Below are 19,420 nucleotides of genomic sequence, written 5' to 3'. Positions count from 1 at the left end.
GGGGCTGAGCTTCGAGGCAGGGCCGGCTCTGCAGGGGGAGGGGCCGTGTGGAGCCAGGGACATGTTTGCCATGAAGGGTGGAGCCAGTTTCAGGCACCAGGTCACTCCCTTGACCCAGGTGAAGGCCAGCTGGGCTTCCTCTGAGTCTGATCCAGCAGCGGTGGGGGGGGGGGGGGGCAGGTGGGGTGCTGGGGCCAGGCAGGAAGGACTGAGGGGGGATTGGTGGGGAAGAAAAGTCTTGCTCCCCAGGTGGTGGGCTTGTGGGTGGGGGTGGAATGGCTGGCCTGTCTGTGGATGTCCTGGGATGACTCGAACTCTGCTGGAGGACAAGAGCTTTTGAGCTTGGCCTTTCTGGATAGAATTCGCATACACCTTCCCATCTGAGGGAGTGGCCAGGCCAGTCTACCCCGTGGTGAGCTGAGGCTCTCGGCTGAGTCAGTTTGCTTCCCCACTCTACCCCTTTCATGTTGCACCCACTGGTCCCCTGTGAACACACGGCACCACAGAAGTCCTGAGTTCCCAGCCGCAGAAATGACGTTCATATCCAGACAGGTCCAAAGGGCGTTCGGTCAGTCACAGATCAATTGAACTCTGTATTGCACTCTTTCCCCACCTCTCACAGTTGTACTTGACTAGAGACAGAAAAAAGAAAGAAAGAAAGAAAGAAAGAAAGAAAGAAAGAAAGAAAGAAAGAAGAAAAAAGAGAAAAAAGGGAAAGAGAAGAAAAAGAGAAAGAAAGAAAGAAAGAATGAAAGAAAGAAAGAGAGAAAGAAAGAAAGCGAGCAAGTAAAACGAACCTGTAACAGCATACTGTAAATCCCAAAGCAGCATTTCCCAGGGAATTCTAAACATTCCGATACTCGGCTGTAGGTGGGACTGAGATCCTGCAAATTCAGTGCGCCTGTTGGTGACCTGGATCTGTGAGCGTCCCCTAGGGTGGCCACGGAGGCCTCGCAGGTGCGGCCCCTCACCCTGCTATTCCTATGCCTTCCCAGGGTGAAGCAGGGTTTGCCGAAATCCAGCGACCCTGAGCTGCCCAAGGCTTGTGAGAAGCAGGAACAGCCAACACCAGCCTTAGAGTTCGTGTCCGTCCCCAGCTTTGCTCAGGCCCCGTGGTCATGGTGGTGCTTCCTTCCTCGGCCAGCACCACCACTTCGCGTGCTCTCGGGGTCGGAGCGCCAGAGAAGAGTCTGGCCTTGGCCGGTGCTGGATGACGTGGATGGACCACTCAGGATAGCTGAAGTCTGGGGTAAGGACCCTGGGAATAGGAGGTGTCCAGCCCAGCAGGCACGGCCCTAGACTTCAGCCTGTGGCAGGACAGGGTAGCAGGGACCAGGGCTGTAGTGGGCCTGCTCTGGCCCCTGGCACGGGGATGCTACCCCTCTGCGGGGGTCTTCCTGGGCCTTGGGTAGCCTCAGTCCCACTCAGGACTCTGGGGAGGTCCCCCTGTTTCTAGGGCTGGGGCTGCCCCTTCTCCAAAGGAGCCCTTCAATGGGGGATTGTTCCCCTCTCCACACCCAGGTTGAGGAGCAAGCGGAGAAAAGAGCGTCTTTCTTTTTGCTAAAAGGTGTATGTGTGTAACTCATCAGACTCAGGGTTAATTTTAACTCAGAGGCTGGCCAAAAAACGCCACTGGGTTTCTTTCTTCCCCCCGCCCCCCACCGGCCGCTCGGCGGGGAGGCGTGGGGCGGTGCGGAAGCCCCAGGTGGGCCCTGCTGAATGGGGGGCTTGTGCCTCGCCGGCGGGGCGGGAACTGGCGCCCAGCCCACCGCCCGCCCCGCCCGCCGCCCAGAGCCCAGGCCGCCACCGCCGGCGCCACTCAGAGCGCGAGTGCAGCCATGGCCGGAGCCCCCACGCTGGTTCTGCTCCTGCTCGGGCATCTCCTGGCCGCGGCCATGAGCGAGGCACAGGTGAGCGCGGGCTGGAGCGGCGTGCTGGGCTCGCACCGGAGAACAGCGGCGGCCAGGGTGGGAGTCCGGGGCTCTGAGATGGGGCGTCGAACCGCGCGGCTGGGGGACGACCACCCCCCCACCCCCGCCAGCCATCCTGGGCCCGCGAGTGAGCCTGGAACTCGAGGACGCTTGGAGACCCGGCGCAGCCCTGAAGCCCGTGGCCCATCTCGCCGTGGGGCTGAGTCTGGGCGCCGCACCGAGCCCCTGCAGATGCCGAGACACCTCGTGGATGAGCCCAGGACGTTGCCCTGTCCTCGCCTGGCCGGGTCGGCCGCTGCCTGGGCCGCGGCCACCAGAGAGGCACAATGTCGCCTTTGTTCCCCGAGGCTCCCGTGGGGCCGTGGCACAGCCCCTCCGGGCCCGAGGATGGAGGCAGCAGATACCGCCGGCTCAAGGCTTGGGGGGGGTCTCCAAGGCAGGCTTGGGTCGGGGGGGCCCCAGGAGCCAGGCTCCAGAACCGCTCTGGGCCCAGGAAGAGGGACCACTGTTGGGCTGACCCGAGGCCAACCAGGGGGACCTGCCCCACAGGAGAGGGTGGGAAGGCAAGGCTGCATAATGACGTTTCTCCATTTCAGAAAGTGGGACCTCAAGGCCCCCCTGGCCCCCAAGGGCCACCTGGGAAGCCGGGCAAGGATGGCATTGACGTGAGTTGGGGGCGGGAGGGGCCGGGGAGGGTTCGGTGGGGTTTTAGTCCAGCCCCAACTTCCCTGAGCCCCCAGACCTGATGGAGACAAAACCAAGCCCCACTTCCCAGGGCTGGGGCAAAGTGGGGTACGGGATGTGAAAGGGTTCCTGCTCCGGGTTCTCCCCACAGCAGGGGCGGGGGCGCCACACAGTAGCCCTCGGACTGGAACTGTGGGCACTGAAGGCTGTGTCTGCAGGTCCCCAGAGGGGCCCACTGTGGTGGGGGTGCAGGGCCTGTCCCTCTGCGTCTTGGTGGAGGTGGCTACGGGGCTGGAGCCAGCTTTGGAGGGGGCTTGGGAGCTGGCTCTGTCCCAGAGATGGCGTCCTCCGTGGGTGTCCCAGGTCAAGTGTGGCCCAATCCTGCAGCCTGCCTCCCCCCGACTGTCTGGGGCGAGCCCCCAATCCAGCCGCCTCCATGAAAGGCAGGGGCCTGCCAGGCCTCTCGTCACCTCTAATGTACCGCAGGAGCCCCCCTCGACCAGTCCTCAGCCTCTCTCTGAGTCCCGCAGGCCCTGGATGGCCCCGAGTCTCCCACCCACCCCAACCCTGGCCAACCCCAACCCACAGGGTGCTCAGAGACAGCCCTGCAGGGTGGGGGCAGGGAGGGGCAGGACGGCCCAGGGCTGCCCCCCCACCACCGGGGCTGGCCCTGGCCCCCCAGGACTCCCAGGCTGACGGGAGTTGAGTCCTTCCTTCTGGGGAGGCTTCCCCTTAAAAACCTGGCCTGCAGGCCTCCGTTAAAGGGTGTCACGGGGGAGCGGGGGTGCCTCCTCGGGCCTCTGCGAGTCTGGGGTCTGCCGCCCTGAATCAGGTGGGGGCAGGAGGCGTCCCAATGCCCACAGCCTACCTCCTGAAGCTTCTCGGGCTGGTGGAGGGCGGGCCCTGCAGGGGCTGAGCCCCAGCTGTCGGCTCCCTGCTCTCCCCAGCTCCCGCCTCTGCACCTGACCCCAGAGGGAAGGTGCCCCCTAGATGTGGGGGTGCTCCCGGGTCATCGCTTGGGGCTGGGCTTTCAGGAGATACTGCTCACATGCGGGTGTCTTCCCCTCTGCAGGGAGAAGTTGGGCCTCCCGGTCTGCCCGGGTCCCCGGTGAGTGTCCAGCTCCAGTGAGGGGAGGGGTGGACCTAGAACAGAGGGGTCATTGACACCCCTTCCCACCACCCCTGGGTTGTCTGCCAGGCAGGAGGACTCCAAGGGCTCAGAGCAGGGGCCTGGCCAGGAATCGGGTGGGAGGGGGTGTGTGGAATTCAGTGTGTCTCCGGGCAGGATCCGGCTTGGAAGCTTTCTTTGTGCCAGGCAGGCCAGATCCCTCAGTGAGAGGGTCCTGGGGCACGCTGGCGGTCCCACAGAGGGACCCACTGGCCCTTAGCTGGGGCAGCCAAAGCATCAGGTGAGCAAAGCATCCAGGTGAATGTCCTACAGGTGTGATTGAGTAAGGGGGGGCAGCTGGAGAGGGCAGCCTGCTGGGGCCCATGGTGGGGGTCTGCAGGGAGCAGGCAGGGCCGGGCCTCTGGTGGACAGGGGCCAATCTCTAGTTGCTGGGTTGTGCCCCAGCTCGAAAGCCCTTCTCTTATTGGTGAAGGCCACGGTTCTGGGTGGGACCTGCTCTCACGCCTCTGCTCATCCCCCACCCCCACCCCCTTCCTCCAGGGACCAAAAGGGGCCCCAGGGAAACCAGGGAAACCAGGAGAGGCCGGGCTGCCGGGACTGCCTGGCGTGGATGTGAGTGTGCCTGCCCCTCCCCCCTCTCCCTTCTGAGAGCCCCCTCTTCTGAGCCCCTCCACTCCCCTCTGGGCTTGGACCTGTCAGGGTTTGGTCCCTGAAGTCAAGCTTAATTGCTGTCTCCCACTGTGCCTGCTCTGTCCCAAGAGAGTCTCCGGATGTCCCCCAGCAGGGGTCCATTGGCCTTCAGCCCAGACCCTTTAGCGCCTGGCCATGGCGGCTGACAAGGACAGAGCCAGCCCGCAGCCGGGGTGAAAATGCTGCCGGCTCTTGCTTATCTGGAGACAGACGCCCCTTATCTGGGCCCCTCTGAGCCCCAGGTGGGCCAAATGGGTCCTCAGGGCTCCAGGCTGGCCCCACGACCACGGACCACCGACCACTGGGGCTTTGTGGGGGCCAGAGCAGGGCTCTGAGAAGTGCGCTCCCCGGCCTGCTGCACCCACCAGCTCCTCACTCCTCTGGGGCCTTGGGCATTCCAGGTGGATGGCAGGTGGGCTGGAGCGGAAGGAGAACCACGCAAGGCCCTTCTCAGCCTCTGGACCCCTTTCAGTTAGGAAAGTGCCCTCTGTGGGGCCTGTCCTCCCCGTGTGGCCCCTCGAGCCCTCCCTCTGCCTCTCTCCCCAGGGTCTGACAGGGCAGGATGGACCCCCCGGCCCCAAGGGCGCGCCTGGAGAGCGGGTCAGTGCTGCCCCACATGCACGGGTTCTGCTGGGGAGGGAGGTCCCCGGCTGGCCGGCCAGGCTGAGCGTTCTCTGTCCACAAGGCTGGCGGTGCTGTTGGGCCCCAAGTCTGTGGGGAGGCGGAGGGGGCAGAAGGGCAGGTGGGCACAGAGCGACCAGTGGCCAGCCCACCGCCTCCCACCTGGCCTCTGGTCATGGTTGTCCTCGGAGTTCAGACCAGGCTGGGGGATGACCGGCCTTCTGCGCCATGTCCTCTTGGGAAGGGGGGCAGCTGCAGACTTTCTGTAAGAACCCCTGGGGGCAGGCGCCTCCAGTGCCAGGACCGTGTCTTCCGGACGCAGGCAGCAGGAGGCCCTGGCAGCCTGGGGTCCCGGGCTCCCTACTGTGGGCTGCGGCCAGAGCTCTCAGGAACCAGAGCCAGGTGTGGGGCCTTTCTGTGGGGCTCAGGGAGCCCTGGTGCCGGGCCTTCCTGCTGGCCTGGCCTGCCTGCCCTGTGCTGCTTTCTGCGTCCACTTCCAACAGCGTCTGGATTTTCCTCAGCAGGATTGTTGGCAAAAGAACTGTCCCGGGCCCCTGGGGCATCCGGGGTCCCCCCTGGGCCTGTCTTCTGTAAAACGGAGACACACACACACATCCCCCCGCTTCAGAGTCAGGGAGGGAGGGGAACAGGTTTGCTCTCAGAGGCCTGAGAGCCTGGGCCCAGCCCGCTCCTGACACCCCGGTTTCCTTCTTCAGGGAAGTCTGGGACCCCCGGGGCCTCCCGGGCTGGGGGTAAGTATCGCTTACCTGCAGCGGGACTGACCAGGGTGGGGTGCCCTCCGGCAGCTCTGGGAGGGAGTGTCCAGCCCCCTTGTCTGCTGGGCTGGCTCCTGGGCCGTGCCGTCTCTCCCCCGGGGCAGGTCTCCTGCACCCCACACTGTCCCCCGAGGTGCTTCCCTCCTGCGACCCACCTGTCTTAGGAGAAGGGGTGGGGTGGCAGGCAAACCCGTCCCGTCCCCAGCAAGTTCTGACCCGGTGCTTGGCATTACAGGGCAAAGGCCTCCCCGGACCCCCCGTGAGTACTGACCACCCTTGTGTCCCCCACCCCAGCATGCCCACCACACTCAGAGCCAGGCTGGCCGCCAGGTCCCAAACCGGGGTGAGGGTGGGCCTCCTCAGGGGTATCTACCTGACCGACTGCCGGGTTCCTGTCCCTTCAGAGGGGGCAGACCAGGGCTGTGTGGGGGTCCTCAGAGCTCTGTGGGTACAGACCCTCGTGTCTCACTTCCTTACCCCCCCACCCAGGGAGAGGCAGGAGAGAGTGGCGTCCCAGGTGGAATGGGCCTCCGGGGCCCCCCGGTGAGTGGCTGCCCCAACCTTCCCCCACCTCTCAGAGCAGGAGCCCTCCCTGTCAGGACACCCCCAATCCAACCACCAAGGCCTTTGCCCACCTTGTCTACTTCCCCCTCCTCCCCCCCTTTCCTTTCTTTGTGGTCTTGATAGGAGCCCTGACTGACCTTCAGGGACAAGGACAGACTAGGCCTTGGGATCCACCGTGGACACTAGCACAAGGCCAGGGTGGGGGAGGCAGGCAGAGCGGGGCGTCCCCATAAGGGCACAGGGAGGGAGGCTTCTCTCTGGAAGGACCTGGTCACCTCCAGCTAACAACGTAATCTGCCCCCCAGGGACCCTCCGGACTACCAGGCCTCCCTGGCCCCCCGGGACCTCCTGGACCCCCCGTGAGTACTGGGCAGGGGGCCCCAGAGCTTCTCGGGGGGAGTGCCAGGCATGGTGGGCTTGACTCTCCTGTCCCCCGGGGCCCCCAGCCCCGAATCCACGCCCGTGAGGACTCCCGTCCTCTTCCCAGACGTGCGAGCAGCCCAGGGCTGCGGCCAGGTCAGCTGGCGTGTGGATGGGCGGGGCTCGGGCCCAGTGGCCACTCCACCCCAAAGGCAGCTGCTCTCTGTCCTTGTTGGTGCCCAGCACCGGCCACTGCAGGGAGGCAGGGCCTGAGCCCCCGGCAGGCCTGTAGGGGTGGGCGGCAGGGAGGGAGGGGAGGGCAGCGTCAGAGTCAGCTGTCTGTGTTCCAGGGTCACCCCGGGGTCCTCCCTGAAGGCGCCACTGACCTTCAGGTAGGCGCTCGCGGCCATGTGTTGGGGGGCTAGGGTGGGGCCCTCGGGGGCCCATGAGGAGCGCGGCCCGTCCCCCACCTGCAGGAGGGCAGGGGTGGGGTGGTGCGGGTGCTGCCAGCTCTGGGCACAGCCTCCCTGCGCCCTGGCCACGCAGCAGCACGGATCTGAGCTGAGCGAGATCGCATTGTAAACCCGCCAGCCCCTCCGTGGTGCGGCCACGTTCTGAGTGCTCGGCCACGTGTGGCCAGTGTCTGCGGCCCTGAGTGGCACCGACACAGTGTCTCCCCAGCACAGAAGGCTCTGGACTAGTGCCTGGGACTCACTTCTCTGCTCGTCTTTGAGCTTTGTCAGTCCTGGACACACAGGAGCAGCGTCGGGGGTCCCCCGGTCTTCCTCTGCCGTGTGCAGCCGTTCCCGGAAGGGTCAGCGTCCGGCTGGCGTGCAGAGGTCTTGTGCTTCCGAAGGACGCCAGCCCCACCCCCTGTCCAGAGTGCTTGACCAGTTGGTGTCGCAGAGGGAGGGTTTAGGGATCTTCCAGAATCAGGAGAACGGCCAGGCCCCTGGCAATGGCCAGGCAGGAGCAGCGAGGGCGGAGATCGATGGCGCTGCCTCTGTGCCAGATTACTGTGGAATGATCTAGAAAACCCAGAGCCATCCCTGGGCATGGAGCATCCCGTCCGAGCCTGCGGGACACCTGTCCAGACACATCTGTGCACTGAGGAGAGGCCCAGCCTGAAATCTGCCGCAGGCAACACAGCACTCAGGCCCCTTTCTGGAGCCAGCAGCCACCACTGCTAAATGTCCGCTGAGAAAGGGGAGCCAGGTCTGAGCAGGGGGCCGTGGGAGTCCAGGCAGCCGAGGGCTGGCTCTGTGCAGCACCTCCCAACACCCCACAGCCACGTGGAATGAGGCCTAGGGGTCCCGGGAGGCCCTGGTGCGGCCTGAGGTCCCCCTCGCTCAGCGCAACGGCCCATCTCTGGGCCCCTGGGTGCAGAACTCTGTCAGGTGCCGGGCTGTCTGCAGGGCTCTGACCACTCTGTTTTCCAACAGTGCCCGGCCATCTGCCCCCCAGGTCCTCCCGGCCCCCCAGGAATGCCAGGGTTCAAGGTGAGCAGCGGCCACAGGGTGACTGAGACCCGAGCCCACCTCCACACCCCACAGGAGGAAACAGCCTGGTCCAACGTGGGTGTCGAGATCTAGAGGGGAGGTGGGGGGGGGACACAGGGTCCAGAAAGTCTGCCCTGGTTTTTGCAAGAAGAAAGGAGGGCTGACTTCCGGCCCAGCCTGGGGGCCACACTCTGTCCCCATCCCCCATTCCACAGTGGTAACTGCTGGGCACTGGTGTGGCCACCAGGACGGGGAGGCCCTGCCCCTCTTGACCAGGCCTCAGTTTACCCACCTGGGCGGATGGCCACGCAGGCCTCTGTCTGGGCCGCTGGGGGTGGGCTGTGACTCGTTGCCCCCCACTGGTTTTCAGGGGCCCACCGGCTACAAAGGGGAGCAAGGAGAGGTCGGAAAGGACGGCGAGAAGGTGAACGCGGGCCCTGGGGGTGGTGGCAGGGAGGGAAGGGCACTTGGCTTGGGGGGTCGGCTGGGACCCTACGGGTGGTGGGTGAGGGAGTGCGGGCTGCATCTGGGATGCGCTGTGCACGCTGGTCAGAGCCAGGTGATCTGGGGCAGGGTCTGCCCACCTGCCTGGTCTCACGTGAAGTTCCCTGAGCTCAGACGCCCCCGCCCCCATGGCTGGAGAAGTGTCTCCTGGAGGCCCCCCACCCGCCCCCTGTGGCCTCTGCCCGTGGAGGGTGAGTTCAGGTGAGGCTGGGTACATCTCTAGCTGGTGAGGTCACCACATGGGCGGCAGAAGGGCCCCTGCCAGCCAGCCAGAGGTGTCTGGGAAAGGCTGGGGGCCCCACTGTCTGGAGGAAGGCCAGGACCCCTGAGCCGCAGAGGCTCAGCTGTGAATAGGGCGACGGCCCCCACGGCATGGGCTTGGAGAGGGGCTGCGAGAGCTTGGGCTGACCCAGTTCATACCCCTTTACCTCCATTGCAGGGTGATCCTGGCCCCCCTGGGCCCGCGGGCATCCCAGGCACTGTGGGGCTGCAGGTGAGGAGGGGTAGGGGCTGGACAGGGGTGAGGAGGTGGGATCGGAGCCCCTTGGACTACGTAGGGCTGCAGGGGATGGTTCACCAGGTACCCACGCAGGGAACCAGGCCGGGTTCTGCCTCTGCCGGGCTGCAAGTCCCAGGGCCTCGGACCCCTCCCCCTCCCCCTCCCAGGCCTGGCCTGAGGTCAGGAGCTTCTAGGAAGACCATAGGGCTCCCAGGGGCCTGTGCAGTCCCGAGGGGGGTGGGGGCAGGCTGCTGGCCCAGGCCTTTCCAGCTCTCTCCTCACAGGGGCCTCGGGGACTTCGAGGCCTGCCAGGGCCGGCTGGACCCCCAGGGGATCGGGTAAGTTGGCCACCCCCACATCAGCCCAGGCTGCTGTAGAAGGCCACCCCCAGGTGGGGCGGGGCTTGTGGGGAGCTGGAGAGGAGGCCCTGGAAAATGGGGGAGGAGGGAGGGTTTGGGACCACTGGGTGGCCAGTGGGGAGGGGCTGCTGGAGGCAGGATCACTCTGGATGGAGCCAGGTCCTCTGAGGGAAGCTGGCCGGGCTTCAGATGAGAGGCCCAGGTACCCCCTTCTCCTTCACAGGGTCCCATTGGATTCCGAGGACCACCAGGGATCCCAGGAGCCCCCGGGAAAGTGGTACGTGTGCACCCGGGGGTGGAGGGCAGCTTCGTGCGGGCTTAGGCTCTCCGTCCCCTTCCCCCTCCTCCTCCTCCTCACTCAGCTGCCTCCCCCAGTGCCACGGGCTGCGCTGTGCTGGCCCTTCCGGGGGCTGAGTCCTCTCGCGGTCATGTACCCCTGGGCACACCTGGGGGGGAGTTGAGTTTACCAGAAGACCCTGTTCTTGGTGGGACATTGGTCCTCTTCTCTCTGGACACGCGTGACGTGTGGTCGGCGCCCTCTGGCCTCTGTGACCCTCAGCAGCACCCATCCTGCTGCCTCCGGCCACTTCCAGCACCAAGCCTGGCCATCTCCCCTCAGTCCCGCTCTCCCACCTTCTCAGGTTGTTAACTTTTTGTACCACCACCCCCCCGCCATCCTTTTAGGGTGACAGAGGCGAGAGGGGCCCAGAGGGTTTCCGCGGCCCCAAGGGTGACCTTGTAAGTAAGAGAACCTTGCTTCTCTGGGTCCTTCCTCCAAAGAATCTGATCTAGAGGGTGGGGTAGGACACCCAGATGGCACGTGCCAGGGGTGGGGGGCCTGCCCTTTCCTGGGGGGTGCGTCACTGGACAGCAGCTGGGCCTGGCCTGTGAGGGTCCCGGGCAGCTCTCCTGGGGCGCTAACGAGCTCGTGTCCGGTGGCTGACACCCTGGGCCGTGCTGGACCCTGGGCCGTGCTGGACCTTGGGCCAGGGTTGCCCGGCTGTGAAAAGGGATAGCAGAGAAAATGTCTCTCGGGTTGAGTGAGTGAACATAAGCTGAGAGATGATCAAACAACGAGGTGACTGTCCCCAAGCCGGCGTTTGTCCGCGGTCGCCTTCACAGTGGCCTCGTCGTCCCCTGGACTGAGCCCAGAGGTCAGGCATGCACGGGCGGTTGCAGGGTGCTAAGCGAGGTCCCAGGCCGACAAGCCTTTCCCCTGCTACCGGGATGGGCTAACGCAGCTGTCCCCCAACCCTGAGCACGCACCCGGCGTCCACCGTCCCCGGCCCGCGCCTGCCTGGGAGCGAGGGGCATCCTCGGGGAGGAGCGCTCCTCAAGGTCCCCCCAGATGCAGCGGCTTGTATTTCTTTCAGGGCAGACCTGGTCCCAAAGGAGTCCCTGGGCTAGCGGGGCCGGGCGGAGAGCCGGTGAGTTCCCACGGCTGCCACGGTGCTGCAAAGCCTGGTGGCCCTGTGAGAGTGGCCCTTGCTGCCCCTGATGGCTTCTGCCATCCGCAACTATCCCCCCACCCTGGAGAATCCCTCTCCTTCAACTGCGGGGCAGCCCCTGGCCAGCCTGTGGCCCTCCGTCGGCCCCCTGAACCTTCACAGCGCCTGGGGCCACGCGTTCCACACACAGATGGAGGGTCTTGAGTTCCTCTGCCTTCCAGGGGCCAGAAGGGTCCTGAGGGTCCGGGGCTCCTGTGCCCCTTCATCCCATGCTCAGTCCGTCCCCACACTCCCTCCCGACCCCTCCTGACTCCTCCCGACCCACCCCTTGAGGACGGGCCCCACTGGGCTCCTGTGGGCAGGCAGGACGAAGGGAGGGCACGTGAGGGAGGCCGTGTGCTCTCATGCCGGCCCCCAAGCCTGCTCCCTCGCCTGCGACCCAGGCCACGGGGAGATTCCCTGCAGGGACGTGGGGTGGGAGACGCATGGTCCGCTGGACCCTCCACAGCGTCCTCGGCCCTGGCCGTGTGCCAGTGGCCATCCGCTGCGGAGTCTGAGGGCAGCCCAGGTCACCCTGCGGCCGCTGAGCTGTGCGACCACAGATACCCCGGGCAGCCCGGGGTCGGCGGACACGGCGCAGGGACTGGGGAGGAAGGGGTAACGAGGGGCACGCCAGGCCTCACGCCGTTCCCGTCCCCAGGGTATGCCGGGCAAGGACGGCCGGGATGGTGTTCCGGGACTCGACGGTGAGAAGGTTGGTGTTGGGCCAGTAGCCTGCTGGGGGGCGGGGGGAGGGGGGCTGCGGCGTTCAGCCTCCTGGGCCTCAGCAGCCTGTCCCCCGATCTCCCGCAGGGAGAGGCTGGTCGCAACGGCGCCCCAGGAGAGAAGGGTCCCAACGGGCTGCCGGTGAGAGCACGGGCTTCCTTCGCTGTTCCCGGGATGGGGTCACCTCCCCTGGGTCCCCCCCGGGTCCCTGAGTGGGGGCTTGCATGGGGGGAGGGGTCCTCTCTGGGTGTGCTCTACCGCGGGCTCAGCAGCCCTGACCTCTGACTTGTGCAGGGCCTCCCGGGACGAGCAGGGTCCAAGGGCGAGAAGGGAGAACTGGTACGTGGCTTCTTTATCCTGGTTGGGGGGGGTCAGGGGCAGTGCCCGGGCCTGGACGGAAGGGCCATGTGGGCACTCAGGGCTCTCTCGTCCTGTGCAGGGCCAAGCTGGAGAGCTGGGGGAGGCTGGCCCCTCAGGAGAGCCTGGCATCCCAGTAAGTGTCCCCAACTTCCCGCCCCCGGCCCCCCCGCCCCCCCCCCCCCGTCTACGACCCCCGCTGACACCCGCGCTCCCCTTTCCCCATGCAGGGAGATGTTGGCGTGCCTGGGGAGCGTGGAGAGGCTGGCCACCGGGGCTCGGCGGTAAGTGAGGGGTGCAGTGTGGCCCAGGGGAAGGGCATGGAGGCATCACCGTGAGACCGCGGTTCTGTGCGGGCTGGGGAGGCATTTTGGCTGCATCCGTGGGCTGACCCCATGAAAGCCGAAAGATGGTGAGGGCCAGGCCCAGCTGGTCCGAGCTTGAGACTTCCGTGCCGAAGGACTAAGTCACCACACCTGGCCGAGGACAGCAGCCCGGCCTCGGGCTCCAGCAGGTGCCGCGGGAGCTGCCCACGCCTCCCATCCCCTCCACAGATGGACAGACGGATCATGAGGACGCGGGGCTCCGGGCAGCCCTGGATGTGGGCGCCTGGCTCCCAAGACCGAGACCAGGGATCTGAGGGCAAGCCTGACTTCTACAGCCCCAGCTGCCCCCCACCAGCGCCCCCCCCCATCCCCAGCCCCTGGGCGCGTTGGCCGGGGACCGGCTCCTGGGTTTGCGCAGACTCCCCGGGGGAAGCAGGGTGGGACTCACTCCTTCCTCTTCTCTTTCAGGGGGCTCTGGGCCCACAAGGCCCTCCTGGAGCCCCTGGCATCCGAGGCTTCCAGGTGGGTGAGGTTTGGGGTCAGGGATTAAGTCCAGCGAGCCCAGGGGGGCCTGCCGGGCAGGGGCTGGGGTTCCCGCTGGGCTCCTTTGTGGGTGCTGACGGGCTGGGTCCTTGTCTGTAGGGCCAGAAGGGCAGCATGGGTGACCCTGGCCTGCCAGGCCCCCAGGGCCTCCGAGGTGGCACAGGTGACCCGGGTGAGTGGCTGTCTCAGCTGGGGGGGGTCCTCCCCCCCCCCCCCACGCTGCAGTTTGCCTTCCCGGGGACCCACAGGGTGGACCGCCCACTGCTGGCGGCCTGCAGTCAGGTGCTCCGGGCTCCGCGGGGGCTTGTGGAGCCGAGGGGAGGGCCAGCGGCTTCATCTGTCCGGCTTTAAATGCGTGTGACAACCACGGCTCTAAGCACCGCTAACTCTCACCGCTTCTAACTTTCCTGATGGTCTCGTGACAGTTGGTAGCTTCACTGTGGGGGTCCCTGTCGTCCGGGAACAGTCGGGGCAGCACGGAGCCCTGCTCAGACGGCCGTGCTTGCCGCCAGACTTCACTGCAGAGGGGGAGACCCAGGAGCCGCCGGCCCAGACCTCCCTTCCTCCTGGGGGAGGGGGTGGTGGGGAGGGGGGGGCACGCAAACCACCGGGTGATGGCTGGGACCCTGGGCCCTTCATTAGCCTCCAGGCAGGAAACCCAGGCAGGAACTCGCCAACAATGCCGGGGCCTCAGAGAGTGTGACAAGGCCCCTGGGGGCTGTGCCTGCAGGGGTGGTTCCTCAATTCCCCACCGCTATGCCAAGCCTGGCCTCCAGCAAGCCTGGCCTCCAGCTTCGTCGCGGGGAGGCCGCAACTCTGCCCCTTGGGCAAGTTCTCATTCCTGCTATTTGAGCAAATGGACAATTTTTATTTTCCGGGTGATCCTAGCCGCTCCCAGACATGTCCCTGGTCTCACAATCCGCTGGGAAGGTGACGAATAAGAGGTCTGGCTCTTTGACTCAGCAGTTCCACGCGGGGAATGACCGGCGCACAGCCCGTGGTATTAGGAGCGATACCAGATTTGAAGAGGCCTGTCAAACAGTCGCGGCACCCCAGGCGGTGCAATGCTCTGGAGCCCCTAAGACAACAGTTCTTTAGGAAGATTCCAGGAACGGGGGGCCTGTGCAGGACGCTGCTATGGACGGTGCACCTGGGCACGGTCTGCTCTCCGTGGCCCCCTGTGCTCCGTAGCTTGGTGTGGGCCACCTCAGGGATCCCTAAACTCCCTCTAACGCTGACCTTCTCTGTGCCAGGGCCCGGGAGGAGCCGCCGGCCTTAAGGGAGACCAGGTGAGCGAGTGCCCAGGGGTCAGGTCCCTTCTTGCATTTCTCTCCCTCCTTCATTGCCCGCTCTCCCTCACGCCCTCTGAGCAGAGGGGACCGCTCTGGACACCCAGCCCCACTTCACGGGGAAGTGTGTTCGCACGGACCTTCTGGGAATGGGACCTTGTGGGGGGGAGGAGTCTGGGCCCCAGGCCTGTTTGTAGAAGGCGCATTCTCTCAGGAAAGGCGTGGGGGCTGGGCCCGTGACCTCCGGTGGCCTCAGGCCCTCTTTGTATTGGTCGAGGACCTAGAACAATCTACAGCCCCCTGAGATTCTGCTTGGCAAGAAAGGCTTAGTGTGTCCAGCCAGTGGGTCAGCCAGCGTCCCCACCCTGGGCTTGGGGCTCGGGGCGCCCAAGCTTTGAGAACAGCTCGAGGAGGGGTCAGCTCTCTGACCTTGGGACCTATTGTTTCAGGGAGCTGCAGGTTCCGATGGCATTCCTGGGGACAAAGGAGAGCTGGTGAGTGGGATTAAGTCAGCCTCACTTTTACCAACTAGTCCCGTTCGGGAGAGGAGGCAGTCAGTCTGCAGGTCCGGGAAGCGTGGGAGGCCCCAGGGAGGCCGAGGCTTGGGCCGGGGGCCCGGTGACCGTAGCCAAGACAGTCTCAGGGCTGCGTGTGTGCACGTGCACGGTTTCTTCTGGCGAATTCCTGGACAACCTTGACCAGCAGGACCCCGGCCTCCCGTCCCCGTTAATCTGATGGGGGCGGCAGTGGCTGCCAGTTGGGGAGCCCCTCTGGCTGCGGCTCTGCGCTCCACTGCGTGGCCCGTGTGCCATGTGGCTGGGACCACGTCCCTGTCTATGTGCAGCTGGGAAGCTTCCTGAGGACACAGCTGGGGAAGGGGACTGTAGGCACAGAGACGTTCAGATGTTCGTGATTTATTAGAATAACGAGGAAGACAGGGAACAAAGTAAACACGTGTAACATGCTGCGCGGCTACTGAAAACACGTTGGGAAAGTCAGTCACAAAAACCTCCGTGCACAGAACACAGTCCCAGCGGGGTAAAAACCGTACCCGGGAGAGTGGACGGCAGTCGCCACTCGACGTCCTGAAGCAGTCAGAGGGTGGCTTTGTGGCTGTTTCACACCCTCCCCAACTCCCCCCGTGCCAGCCCGGCTCTTTGGAAGCAAATGCCACCAGCTAACAGCGTGCGAACAACTGCTCTCTTGCAGGGTCCCGGTGGTCCAGTCGGACCCAAAGGAGAGGTAAGTGGCCGGCAGCCATTCCAACGACAAAGTCCAAAGGAGACACCAGGCCGGCCTGCGAGGGGGGGGGGGCAGCGGCTGCTGGGCACTGCTTGCCTCCAACCCACCTTGTCCTGTTTTCCTCTAGTCTGGCAGTCGAGGGGAGCTGGGCCCGAAGGGCATCCAGGGTCCCAACGGCACCAGCGGCGTCGAGGGCCTCCCAGGCCCGCCCGGCCCCATGGGCTTCCCGGGAGTACAAGGCGTGCCTGGCATCACCGGGAAACCCGGAGTCCCGGTACGTCTTTCCCTCTGTTGAGGGCAGTGTTCGTTGGCATCGGTCACTTTTCCGAGACGGATGGCAGGGCGGGGGCACCCAGTCTGCTGACGGACTTACGGGGTGATTTCAGGGCCGAGAAGCCAGTGAGCAGCACATCAGGGAGCTGTGCGGAGGGATGCTCAGTGGTGAGTGCCCTCCACCCCAGCACGGCTTGGGCCGCCTGCACCCCGGCCTGCTCCACCTCTTCCCCACCCAGAGGGTCCAGTCTCCATCTGCACTGGGGGGCTCCCTCCCCCCAGGCTTCAACACAGGGGGGGGACCCAGTGGGGGTTCTCGATGTCTGTGAAACCGTCAGCAGGGACCGAGACCTGCGCCCTTCCAGCCTCTATGGACCGTGTGGCCATCTCTTGGCCACTTTGATTCACAGGATTTGTAAGGAGCTCCCCTAAAATGAGCGCCTGCTCTTAGGCCTGTGACAACCTCCTTGGTACATGGGAGAAATGCAGCGGTCCCTCAGTTCCGGGCCCTGAAGCGAGTTGGAGGCGGCTCGATCTTTTCCGCTTCGCACGGAGCACTTTTGCGAATCCTCCTCGAATAAATGCTTGCATCTTTGTTTTCCCAAAGAACAAATTGCACAGTTAGCTGCTCACCTGAGGAAGCCTTTAGCGCCCGGATCCGCAGGTCGGCCTGGTCCAGCTGGGCCCCCAGGCCCCCCGGGCCCCCCGGGCTCCATCGGCCACCCCGGTGCCCGAGGGCCCCCTGGATACCGTGGTCCCACTGGAGAGCTGGGAGACCCAGGGCCCAGAGGTGAGTCGGCCGCCCGCGTCCCCTGTGCAGCTCAGTTAACACCTTCGTCACCCCACGGGCACCACAGACACCGTCAGAACAGCATTTGGGGGCGGAGGGGTAGACAAAATGTGCGGGATGAACAAACGGGAGCCCGTTTACACGTCACAGCATGTGCCTTCAGAAACACTGACATACGCGAACATTTCTGTTGCAAAAATTCTACAAAACTCCCTTGTAAGCACGGTTAAGTATAATTAAGAAACCAGACGACCTCACGGGTGCGCCCTGTTGCTGACGCCAGGCGCTGGCCCGTCCGGGTCCCTACCGAGCCGGCGGCAGCGGGTTGCTCGGGCCCACAGACGGGCCACGTGGCTAACACAGCTGTGAACTGGCCGCCGAGCTTTTCCAAAACGGCCTTTAACACCCACTTCTGTGTGAGTTCGCACCGCGTCCCGCCCGCACCGCGCCGGCCGGCCTCCTGGCCCCAACTCCGGAGTGAAGGGCAGGACTCCAGTCCGCGCCCACTTACTGATCGAATAAGTCTATTTGTGAAAAACAGTGTAAGACAACGTTTCTGAGGGAAACTTCGCTCTGTGACCTCCTCTCCTCAGTGAGGCGGAGCTTCCACACTTCAAATCCGGCTCTCCCAGGAGGAGCGGAGCCGCTGCACTTATTTTTAAGAAACTTCAAGGCTGAACAATTTCAGCCCTGGAGACAAACACGTCCTCCCAGACGCGGTGTCGGCCCCGAGTTGACGGTCAGCCGGCCTCACGTGGCCTTGGAGCTCTGAGCGTCTCCGGCGCCAGCACGGGGCGCGGGGGCTTGCTGTCTTCCAACGGCAGACCCAGCGGGTTTCTTCAAGTAGGGATCTGAAGGTTGAAAGTACAATTCACAACTAGCCTCCATCACTGTCACCGGTTCCGGTGCTCGTGCTACTTTTCGGAGAGTGTTTTGCTTCAGGAGAAAGCTTGCCATGTGGGTGCCCTGCCCGTCCCAGGGCCGGTCACACGCTGGCGGGGGGCTCATGCCATCGCACCAGCGGTCCCTCCTCCAACCCCAGCTGGGTCCTCATGTGTCTGGTACTTTCCAACAGGGGCTCCGGGAGACAGAGGAGACAAAGGCTCGGCGGGCGCGGGTCTGGACGGACCGGACGGAGACCAGGGGCTGCAAGGTAGGTGCCTGTCACGGGCAGCGTTCTCATTGGGCACCTTTCCCAACACGTTGTGACTTGACCCCGTGCTGTGTCTGGGTGGTGAACATGTGTCATGAAGTCCCTCTTGGCCAAGTCCTCTCAGATGGTCAGGAACCGTCTGAATGACCTTGTACAAGTTTGAGCAGTAACGGATTCCCGAGATCTATCCACGTAGATTCAGTTATCTATTCGGTGAAAGCGGTCTAGCGTCTAGGTCAGTTACACTCCAACAGAATCCCCTCTGAATCGGCCCACGTGCATCCCGAATGTTTAGCATCCGACACAAATGCTTTGTGGAGATGGGAGCAGCCCCCCGCCCCCATGGTCCATCCCGGGCCAGCCCTCGCAGAACATACAAGCGGCAGCTCGCACAGCCTTCCCGCACCCCCACAGCATGGGAGGAGTGGAGGCCACACTCCAGTCCTCTCCACATGCCCAGAAACCCTCTCCTCCTCTCCCGGCCCTCGAGGCTGCACCCACACTCCGGCCCCTCCTCAGCTGACCTACTCTGCCTCCGCCTGCTCCGGGGCCCATCCCCGAGGTGGGGGCCCTCCGGGGCGCATGTGCAGGCCATGCCCACAATCACCTCTGTCCCCGCTCACCAAGTGACTCCAGCCCCCCCCACCGGCTCACAGGGCTCCTCCCGCCCTCTTCCCTCGGCTCCCATCAGCTCTGCTCAGGTCCAAGCCGCCACACTTGGGACAGGCCCCGGGCCTCCACACCCTCTCCCCCCTCGTCCTCTGCCCTTGCCCTTCTCCCCACATGGTCTCTCTTCCCCTGGGCCCTTCCAGAGTGCGGAATAAGCCCCCTACACAGAAGGGCAGGGGGTGGCAGGCTGAATGGATGTTCTATTCTTACGTCTACACTCACCTTCCCGCTCCATCTCAAGGACCGCAAGGCGTGCCAGGCGTTAGCAAAGACGGCCGCGATGGGGCCCACGGCGAGCCCGGACCTCCAGGTGATCCTGGCCTCCCTGGTGCTGTCGGTGCTCAGGGGACCCCCGGCATCTGTGACACCTCGGCCTGCCAAGGAGCCGTGATGGGAGGCGGCGGGGAAAAATCAGGTTCTAGAAGCTCCTAAAACATAACCGAAGGAGGTGAGAAGGTGGTGCCGACGCCAGCAGGGAGCTCTGGAAGGACGCCAGGAGTCGGCAGCGCGCTGTGGGGGAGGGGACAGCATGGCATCCGTGACGGCCCTCGCAGCCCTCCTGGCCTGCCCCTCGTGTCCTCAAGCAGCTGACCAGACACGTGGTCCCTGAGAGCGTCCTTCATCGAGCTGTTGTCCAGTGTTGTCTCTATGCGCATTTACAAGGGTCCGTCAGCGGTCGCATTGTCCCTCAGACACAGGCCCCGTGTGCGCCAACTAGACCCCCCCCGTCTCAGAGGGGTGCAGGGCGCACGTATGCAAACTCGTGTGTGATTCCACGAGGCCTAAAATAGCAACCTGTTTACACAGCACTTGTGTAAGGACTAAGAGTCACAGTGAGACGGCAGATGAACCGCAGACACCCCGGTCTAACAAATAAAGGGTTTCACGTACGGTACCCCCCACATGGTCTAGTCTGATTTACCTGCTTCTTCTGTGTACAAACTTTGGA

General features: G+C 64.7%; 1 protein-coding gene across 1 annotated transcript; it reads left to right on the top strand.

Annotated features, from left to right (window-relative positions):
- Positions 1–1,362: 1,362 nt before the first annotated feature.
- On the top strand, positions 1,363–19,366 carry COL9A3 (collagen type IX alpha 3 chain). Its single transcript, XM_057312448.1, has 32 exons — positions 1,363–1,910; positions 2,528–2,596; positions 3,688–3,723; positions 4,285–4,356; positions 4,981–5,034; positions 5,772–5,807; positions 6,067–6,090; positions 6,321–6,374; positions 6,701–6,754; positions 7,106–7,147; positions 8,198–8,254; positions 8,625–8,678; positions 9,198–9,251; positions 9,542–9,595; positions 9,840–9,893; positions 10,301–10,354; positions 10,990–11,043; positions 11,765–11,818; positions 11,917–11,970; positions 12,124–12,168; positions 12,269–12,322; positions 12,417–12,470; positions 12,981–13,034; positions 13,155–13,222; positions 14,305–14,344; positions 14,794–14,838; positions 15,554–15,586; positions 15,714–15,860; positions 15,973–16,027; positions 16,467–16,649; positions 17,725–17,802; positions 18,713–19,366. Exons 1-32 carry the CDS (start codon positions 1,839–1,841, stop codon positions 18,901–18,903), a joined length of 2,049 nt encoding a protein of 682 aa, XP_057168431.1. The 5' UTR covers positions 1,363–1,838; the 3' UTR covers positions 18,904–19,366.
- The last annotated feature ends 54 nt before the right edge of the window (positions 19,367–19,420 follow it).

This window comes from Ursus arctos, unplaced genomic scaffold (assembly GCF_023065955.2).
Source record: "Ursus arctos isolate Adak ecotype North America unplaced genomic scaffold, UrsArc2.0 scaffold_16, whole genome shotgun sequence".
In the NCBI taxonomy this organism is placed as follows: Eukaryota; Metazoa; Chordata; class Mammalia; order Carnivora; family Ursidae; genus Ursus; species Ursus arctos.
This window is presented reverse-complemented; position numbering and strand designations above follow the sequence as displayed.